We start from the raw sequence: 12,103 nt of genomic DNA on the forward strand, positions 1-12,103 counted from the left end.
TGGACTCTACCACACACTGGACTCTACACACACACTGGACTCTACACACACACTGGACTCTACACACACACTGGACTCTACACACACACTGGATTCCACACACACACTGGACTCCACACACACACTGGACTCTACACACACACTGGACTCTACACACACACTGGACTCTACACACACACTGGACTCCACACACACACTGGACTCTACACACACACTGGACTCTACCACACACTGGGCTCTACACACACACTGGACTCTACACACACACTGGACTCTACCACACACACTGGACTCTACACACACACTGGACTCTACCACACACTGGGCTCTACACACACACTGGACTCTACACACACACTGTTCTCTACACACACACTGGACTCTACACACACACTGGACTCTACACACACACTGTTCTCTACACACACACTGGACTCTACAACACACTGGACTCTACACACACACTGGACTCTACACACACACTGGACTCTACACACACACTGGACTCTACACACACACTGGACTCTACACACACACTGTTCTCTACACACACACTGCACTCTACACACACACTGGACTCTACACACACACTGGACTCTACACACACACTGGACTCTACCACACACACTGGACTCTACACACACACTGGACTCTACACACACACACACACTGGACTCTACACACACACTGGACTCTACCACACTGGACTCTACCACACACATTGTTCTCTACACACACACTGGACTCTACACACACACACTGGACTCTACACACACACTGGACTCTACACACACACTGGACTCTACACACACACTGTTCTCTACACACACACTGGACTCTACACACACACTGGACTCTACACACACACTGTTCTCTACACACACACTGGACTCTACACACACACTGGACTCTACCACACACTGGACTCTACCACACACTGGACTCTACACACACACTGGACTCTACACACACACTGGACTCTACACACACACACTGGACTCTACCACACACACTGGACTCTACACACACACTGGACTCTACACACACACTGGACTCTACACACACACTGGACTCTGCCACACACACTGGACTCTACACACACACTGGACTCTACACACACACACACACTGGACTCTACACAGACACTGGACTCTACACACACACTGGACTCTACACACACACTGTTCTCTACACACACACTGGACTATACACACACACTGGACTCTACACACACACTGTTCTCTACACACACACTGGACTCTACACACACACTGGACTCTACACACACACTGGACTCTACACACACACTGGACTCTACCACACTGGACTCTACCACACACATTGTTCTCTACACACACACTGGACTCTACACACACACACTGGACTCTACACACACACTGGACTCTACACACACACTGGACTCTACACACACACTGTTCTCTACACACACACTGGACTCTACACACACACTGGACTCTACACACACACTGTTCTCTACACACACACTGGACTCTACACACACACTGGACTCTACACACACACTGGACTCTACCACACACTGGACTCTACCACACACTGGACTCTACACACACACTGGACTCTACACACACACTGGACTCTACACACACACTGGACTCTACCACACACTGGACTCTACCACACACACTGGACTCTACACACACACTGGACTCTACACACACACTGGACTCTACACACACACTGGACTCTACACACACACTGGACTCTACACACTGGACTCTACACACACACTGTTCTCTACACACACACTGGACTCTGCCACACACACTGGACTCTACCACACACACTGGACTCTACACACACACTGGACTCTACACACACACTGGACTCTGCCACACACACTGGACTCTACACACACACTGGACTCTACACACACACTGGACTCTACCACACACTGGACTCTACCACACACTGGACTCTACACACACACTGGACTCTACCACACACTGGAATCTACCACACACTGGACTCTACCACACACTGGACTCTACACACACACTGGACTCTACCACACACTGAACTCTACCACACACTGGACTCTACCACACACTGGACTCTACACACACACTGGACTCTACACACACACTGGACTCTACCACACACTGGACTCTACACACACACTGGACTCTACACACACACTGGACTCTACACACACACTGGACTCTACACACACACTGGATTCCACACACACACTGGACTCCACACACACACTGGACTCTACACACACACTGGACTCTACACACACACTGGACTCCACACACACACTGGACTCTACACACACACTGGACTCCTACCACACACTGGGCTCTACACACACACTGGACTCTACACACACACTGGACTCTACCACACACACTGGACTCTACACACACACTGGACTCTACCACACACTGGGCTCTACACACACACTGGACTCTACACACACACTGTTCTCTACACACACACTGGACTCTACACACACACTGGACTCTACACACACACTGTTCTCTACACACACACTGGACTCTACAACACACTGGACTCTACACACACACTGGACTCTACACACACACTGGACTCTACACACACACTGGACTCTACACACACACTGGACTCTACACACACACTGTTCTCTACACACACACTGCACTCTACACACACACTGGACTCTACACACACACTGGACTCTACACACACACCGGACTCTACCACACACACTGGACTCTACACACACACTGGACTCTACACACACACACACACTGGACTCTACACACACACTGGACTCTACCACACTGGACTCTACCACACACATTGTTCTCTACACACACACTGGACTCTACACACACACACTGGACTCTACACACACACTGGACTCTACACACACACTGGACTCTACACACACACTGTTCTCTACACACACACTGGACTCTACACACACACTGGACTCTACACACACACTGTTCTCTACACACACACTGGACTCTACACACACACTGGACTCTACCACACACTGGACTCTACCACACACTGGACTCTACACACACACTGGACTCTACACACACACTGGACTCTACACACACACACTGGACTCTACCACACACACTGGACTCTACACACACACTGGACTCTACACACACACTGGACTCTACACACACACTGGACTCTGCCACACACACTGGACTCTACACACACACTGGACTCTACACACACACACACACTGGACTCTACACAGACACTGGACTCTACACACACACTGGACTCTACACACACACTGTTCTCTACACACACACTGGACTATACACACACACTGGACTCTACACACACACTGTTCTCTACACACACACTGGACTCTACACACACACTGGACTCTACACACACACTGGACTCTACACACACACTGGACTCTACCACACTGGACTCTACCACACACATTGTTCTCTACACACACACTGGACTCTACACACACACACTGGACTCTACACACACACTGGACTCTACACACACACTGGACTCTACACACACACTGTTCTCTACACACACACTGGACTCTACACACACACATGGACTCTACACACACACTGTTCTCTACACACACACTGGACTCTACACACACACTGGACTCTACACACACACTGGACTCTACCACACACTGGACTCTACCACACACTGGACTCTACACACACACTGGACTCTACACACACACTGGACTCTACACACACACTGGACTCTACCACACACTGGACTCTACCACACACACTGGACTCTACACACACACTGGACTCTACACACACACTGGACTCTACACACACACTGGACTCTACACACTGGACTCTACACACACACTGTTCTCTACACACACACTGGACTCTGCCACACACACTGGACTCTACCACACACACTGGACTCTACACACACACTGGACTCTACACACACACTGGACTCTGCCACACACACTGGACTCTACACACACACTGGACTCTACACACACACTGGACTCTACCACACACTGGACTCTACCACACACTGGACTCTACACACACACTGGACTCTACCACACACTGGAATCTACCACACACTGGACTCTACCACACACTGGACTCTACACACACACTGGACTCTACCACACACTGGACTCTACCACACACTGGACTCTACCACACACTGGACTCTACACACACACTGGACTCTACACACACACTGGACTCTACCACACACTGGACTCTACACACACACTGGACTCTACACACACACTGGACTCTACACACACACTGGACTCTACACACACACTGGATTCCACACACACACTGGACTCCACACACACACTGGACTCTACACACACACTGGACTCTACACACACACTGGACTCTACACACACACTGGACTCCACACACACACTGGACTCTACACACACACTGGACTCTACCACACACTGGGCTCTACACACACACTGGACTCTACACACACACTGGACTCTACCACACACACTGGACTCTACACACACACTGGACTCTACCACACACTGGGCTCTACACACACACTGGACTCTACACACACACTGTTCTCTACACACACACTGGACTCTACACACACACTGGACTCTACACACACACTGTTCTCTACACACACACTGGACTCTACACACACACTGGACTCTACACACACACTGGACTCTACCACACACTGGACTCTACCACACACTGGACTCTACACACACACTGGACTCTACACACACACTGGACTCTACACACACACACTGGACTCTACCACACACACTGGACTCTACACACACACTGGACTCTACACACACACTGGACTCTACACACACACTGGACTCTGCCACACACACTGGACTCTACACACACACTGGACTCTACACACACACACACACTGGACTCTACACAGACACTGGACTCTACACACACACTGGACTCTACACACACACTGTTCTCTACACACACACTGGACTATACACACACACTGGACTCTACACACACACTGTTCTCTACACACACACTGGACTCTACACACACACTGGACTCTACACACACACTGGACTCTACACACACACTGGACTCTACCACACTGGACTCTACCACACACATTGTTCTCTACACACACACTGGACTCTACACACACACACTGGACTCTACACACACACTGGACTCTACACACACACTGGACTCTACACACACACTGTGCTCTACACACACACTGGACTCTACACACACACTGGACTCTACACACACACTGTTCTCTACACACACACTGGACTCTACACACACACTGGACTCTACACACACACTGGACTCTACCACACACTGGACTCTACCACACACTGGACTCTACACACACACTGGACTCTACACACACACTGGACTCTACACACACACTGGACTCTACCACACACTGGACTCTACCACACACTGGACTCTACACACACACTGGACTCTACCACACACTGGACTCTACCACACACTGGACTCTACACACACACTGGACTCTACCACACACTGGACTCTACCACACACTGGACTCTACCACACACTGGACTCTACCACACACTGGACTCTACCACACACTGGACTCTACCACACACTGGACTCTACACACACACTGGACTCTACACACACACTGGACTCTACACACACACTGGACTCTACACACACACTGGACTCCACACACACACTGGACTCCACACACACACTGGACTCTACACACACACTGGACTCTACCACACACTGGGCTCTACACACACACTGGACTCTACACACACACTGGACTCTACCACACACTGGGCTCTACACACACACTGGACTCTACACACACACTGGACTCTACCACACACACTGGACTCTACACACACACTGGACTCTACCACACACTGGGCTCTACACACACACTGGACTCTACACACACACTGGACTCTACCACACACACTGGGCTCTACACACACACTGGACTCTACACACACACTGGACTCTACCACACACACTGGACTCTACACACACACTGGACTCTACACACACACTGGACTCTACACACACACTGTTCTCTACACACACACTGGACTATACACACACACTGGACTCTACACACACACTGTTCTCTACACACACACTGGACTATACACACACACTGGACTCTACACACACACTGTTCTCTACACACACACTGCACTCTACACACACACTGGACTCTACACACACACTGGACTCTACACACACACTGGACTCTACCACACACACTGGACTCTACACACACACTTGACTCTACACACACACACACACTGGACTCTACACACACACTGGACTCTACCACACTGGACTCTACCACACACATTGTTCTCTACACACACACTGGACTCTACACACACACACTGGACTCTACACACACACTGGACTCTACACACACACTGGACTCTACACACACACTGTTCTCTACACACACACTGGACTCTACACACACACTGGACTCTACACACACACTGTTCTCTACACACACACTGGACTCTACACACACACTGGACTCTACCACACACTGGACTCTACCACACACTGGACTCTACACACACACTGGACTCTACACACACACTGGACTCTACACACACACTGGACTCTACACACACACTGGACTCTACCACACACACTGGACTCTACACACACACTGGACTCTACACACACACTGGACTCTACACACACACTGGACTCTACCACACACTGGACTCTACCACACACTGGACTCTACCACACACTGGACTCTACACACACACTGGACTCTACCACACACACTGTTCTCTACACACACACTGGACTCTACACACACACTGGACTCTACCACACACACTGTTCTCTACACACACACTGGACTCTACACACACACTGGACTCTACACACACACTGTTCTCTACACACACACTGGACTCTACACACACACTGGACTCTACACACACACTGGACTCTACACATACACTGGACTCTACCACACACACTGGACTCTACACACACACTGGACTCTACACACACACTGGACTCTACACACACACTGGACTCTACACACACACTGGACTCTACACACACACTGGACTCTACACATACACTGGACTCTACCACACACACTGGACTCTACACACACACTGGACTCTACACACACACTGTTCTCTACACACACACTGGACTCTACACACACACTGGACTCTACACATACACTGGACTCTACCACACACACTGGACTCTACACACACACTGGACTCTACACACCTACACATACACTGGACTCTACCACACACACTGGACTCTACACACACACTGGACTCTACACACACACACACACTGGACTCTACACACACACTGGACTCTACCACACACATTGTTCTCTACACACACACTGGACTCTACACACACACACTGGACTCTACACACACACTGGACTCTACCACACACTGGACTCTACCACACACACTGGACTCTACACACACACTGGACTCTACACACACACTGGACTCTACACACACACTGGACTCTACCACACACTGGACTCTACCACACACTGGACTCTACACACACACTGGACTCTACACACACACTGGACTCTACACACACACACACTGGACTCTACACACACACTGGACTCTACACACACACTGGACTCTACACACACACTGGACTCTACACACACACTGGACTCTACCACACACTGGACTCTACCACACACTGGACTCTACACACACACTGGACTCTACACACACACTGTTCTCTACACACACACTGGACTCTACACACACACTGGACTCTACACACACTGGACTCTACACACACACACTGTTCTCTACACACACACTGGACTCTACCACACACACTGGACTCTACACACACACTGGACTCTACACACACACTGGACTCTACACACACACTGGACTCTACACACACACTGGACTCTACACACACACTGGACTCTAAACACACACTGGACTCTACACACACACTGGACTCTACCACACACACTGGACTCTACACACACACTGGACTCTACACACACTGGACTCTACCACACACACTGTTCTCTACACACACACTGGACTCTACACACACACTGGACTCTACACACACACTGGACTCTACCACACACACTGGACTCTTCCACACACACTGGACTCTACACACACCACTGGACTCTACACAGCTTCACACTGGACTCTACACACACACTGCATGACTCTACACACACACTGGACTCTACACACACACTGGACTCTACACACACACGGACTGGACTCTACACACACACTGGACTGGACTCTACACACACACTGGACTGACCACACACTGGACTCTACACACACACTGGACTCTACACACACACTGGACTCTACACACACACTGGACTCTACACACACACACTGGACTCTACACAGACACTGGACTCTACACACACACTGGACTCTACACACACACTGGACTGGACTCTACACACACACTGGACTGACTCTACACACACACTGGACTCTACACACACACTGGACTCTACACACACACTGGACTCTACACACACACTGGACTCTACACACACACTGGACTCTACACACACACACACACTGGACTCTACACACACACACTGGACTCTACAGCCATGTTTATTTCTACTCCCTGTATAAAGCCATGTTATTTTCTACTCCCCTGTATAAAGCCATGTTAGTTTCTACTCCCTGTATAAAGCCATGTTATTTTCTACTCCATGTATAAAGCCATGTTAGTTTCTACTCCCTGTATAAAGCCATGTTAGTTTCTACTCCCTGTATAAAGCCATGTTAGTTTCTACTCCTGTATAAAGCCATGTTAGTTTCTACTCCCTGTATAAAGCCATGTTATTTTCTACTCCCTGTATAAAGCCATGTTAGTTTCTACTCCCTGTATAAAGCCATGTTAGTTTCTACTCCCTGTATAAAGCCATGTTATTTTCTACTCCCTGTATATAGCCATGTTAGTTTCTACTCCCTGTATAAAGCCATGTTATTTTCTACTCTCTGTATAAAGCCATGTTAGTTTCTACTCCCTGTATAAAGCCATGTTATTTTCTACTCCCTGTATAAAGCCATGTTAATTTCTACTCCCTGTATAAAGCCATGTTAATTTCTACTCCTGTATAAAGCCATGTTATTTTCTACTCCCTGTATAAAGCCATGTTATTTTCTACTCCCTGTATAAAGCCATGTTATTTTCTACTCCCTGTATAAAGCCATGTTAGTTTCTACTCCCTGTATAAAGCCATGTTATTTTCTACTCCCTGTATAAAGCCATGTTAGTTTCTACTCCCTGTATAAAGCCATGTTAGTTTCTACTCCCTGTATAAAGCCATGTTATTTTCTACTCTCTGTATAAAGCCATGTTAGTTTCTACTCCCTGTATAAAGCCATGCTATTTTCTACTCCCTGTATAAAGCCATGTTATTTTCTACTCCCTGTATAAAGCCATGTTATTTTCTACTCCCTGTATAAAGCCATGTTATTTTCTACTCCCTGTATATAGTCATGTTATTTTCTACTCCCTGTATAAAGCCATGTTATTTTCTACTCCCTGTATAAAGCCATGTTATTTTCTACTCCCTGTATAAAGCCATGTTATGTTCTACTCCCTGTACAAAGCCATGTTATTTTCTATTCCTTATTGTTATTCAGTGTGTATTTTACCTCATGCCACTATTTATTATTTTAATCTTTATCTTTCTCTCTGCATTGTTGGAAAAGGACCCATAAGCAAGCATTTCACTGTTTAGTTTACACCTGTTTACGAAGCATGTGAAAAATACAATTTGATTTGATTTGTATACATCATAAAACTAATTTGTTAGACAAATTTGAGCTCTTTGAATGAATTATTTGTGAAAGGAACGCTGTTCTATATTTTCAGTGTACAAATGGATAAAACTGAGTGGGCCTGACATGACAGCCTTGCCTACTACCTTTCTTTAGTCACAAACTTCCTCACCAGTATGAGTTCATCTCCCCTCAGCTCTCTGGTCCAGAAGGTCCTTGGGCCGTTGCCATCCAGGAGAGTCTGCCTGCAGTACATTTTGCTCTCTGTCTCCCATGTGGCCAGGCTCTGTTGATATGAGTGTAATGCAATGAAGAGGGTCCATGTCAGTACATCCATGTACTTTCCTGTCCTCACTTATCTGAAAGGGGATCTGATCTGGATGAGCTTCCTCAATGTAGCTTCCTCTGCTTGTCTCCTTTCCTTCATCCGTACAAATGCTATCTGAATAGGATTGGGACATTACCTTTACATTGTATGGGGGCAGAGACTACCTTTACATTGTATGGGGCAGAGACTACCTTTACATTGTATGGGGCAGAGACTACCTTTACATTGTATGGGGGCAGAGACTACCTTTACATTGTATGGGGGCAGAGACTACCTTTACATTGTATGGGGCAGAGACTACCTTTACATTGTATGGGGGCAGAGACTACCTTTACATTGTATGGGGCAGAGACTACCTTTACATTGTATGGGGCAGAGACTACCTTTACATTGTATGGGGGCAGAGACTACCTTTACATTGTATGGGGGCAGAGACTACCTTTACATTGTATGGGGCAGAGACTACCTTTATATTGTATGGGGGCAGAGACTACCTTTACATTGTATGGGGGCAGAGACTACCTTTACATTGTATGGGGCAGAGACTACCTTACATTGTATGGGGGCAGAGACTACCTTTACATTGAATGGGGGCAGAGACTACCTTTACATTGTATGGTGGCAGACTACCTTTACATTATATGGGGCAGACTCAGAGACTTTACCTTGCACTTCCTGCCATCTACTGTCTCCTCATTGAACTCCTGGCCTATGAGGAAGTTGATCTCGGTGGTGCGCACGGTGGTGGAGGTCTTGATGTAGAACTGCTCCCCATTCTGCCTGATCTCCACGTGAGGTTTGGACGCCGCGGCACCAGCCACCTTCCTCAACATAGCATTGACGCCTGTGGGCAAATAACACCTGTCATTATGCTTACATTAATGGTCATAAGTGCTGCATAACCAATTGCATGTCAGAATGTGTCATTGATCAGTTTTGACTTTGTCAGGTTATGACAACTGACTGGACACAACCTTGACATGCCACTGGGTTGAACCCATGGTGACAATACGGCTTCACGGGGCTATCGTTTGACTTGTATTGACATCTGGTATGTCATGTTTGCTCCTATCCTCACCTGATTCAAAGATGAGTACAGTTACATTTCTGTCTCCTCCTGGCGACATTGATAGAAGGAAAACAATCCTGAATTCCACTTGCAAAGGTGTAGGTTGTGCTTATTTACAAGAGGAATGCATAGTGGCAGTGTTACCTATTTGTGGTAAAGTCATGGTAGACAGAAGGTTCTTGGAGTGTGAGAAGATATCAATGGTGCACTGTAGGTATTCAAGTTGTTATATACAGAGTTCTCAAGGCAAGCAACTGCAAATGAGATGGTTATTAGCAGATGTTGCAAATATGGGTGGACGCTATGACAAGGTGATGAAAACAAGGAATGCTGGAGTCATTAGCTTTGTTTAGCTCTCCTGCAGACTGATGGATTCCTCCAAGAAGTTATTATGGCGCTAGTTGGCTGTGTCACACAGTTGCAATATAACCAATTGGATGAGAAAATGTCTTGCTGTTTCCATTCATTCCCCTCTGCATATGTTTTCAGAGCTGCTCTCTCTCTCTCAAATACTGTATCCTTCAGTACTAGTCTTATTGTTCTCATTTAAAACTACAATCTGTGTACTTGAGTTCCCCAGAGGAGAGGAGTTCAATCTTTTCACCTTTTTTTCTCCTCTCATCTCTTTGTTCCACGATGAAAAAAAAAAAACTATTGCACCAAAAGCCAAAGTTTTGTCCAACCCAATACCTAGAGCTCAGATTAAGTGAGATCTCAGTGCAGTCACAGGAGACGTACTTGAGAAAACATACACAGTGGATTGTCTCATCTATTCCACACCAGCTGGGCTCAATAGTGCAGCTTTGGGATGATCCACCCTCACTGCTTTCACTGAAAAGATGACTATTCTATGGCAGGAAACAACATGCAAGATCAAGCT

General features: G+C 47.5%; 1 protein-coding gene across 1 annotated transcript in view; it reads right to left on the reverse strand.

Moving 5' to 3' along the window:
• Positions 1 to 12,103, reverse strand: part of rabp1 (Cellular retinoic acid-binding protein 1) — a 30,866-nt gene that overhangs the window by 18,264 nt on the left and 499 nt on the right. Inside the window, 2 exon segments of the mRNA NM_001140726.3 lie at positions 9,999 to 10,112; positions 10,820 to 10,998. Of these exon segments, the coding sequence (NP_001134198.1) occupies positions 9,999 to 10,112; positions 10,820 to 10,998 (293 nt within the window).

Source organism: Salmo salar, chromosome ssa11 (assembly GCF_905237065.1).
Source record: "Salmo salar chromosome ssa11, Ssal_v3.1, whole genome shotgun sequence".
NCBI classification, from domain to species: Eukaryota; Metazoa; Chordata; class Actinopteri; order Salmoniformes; family Salmonidae; genus Salmo; species Salmo salar.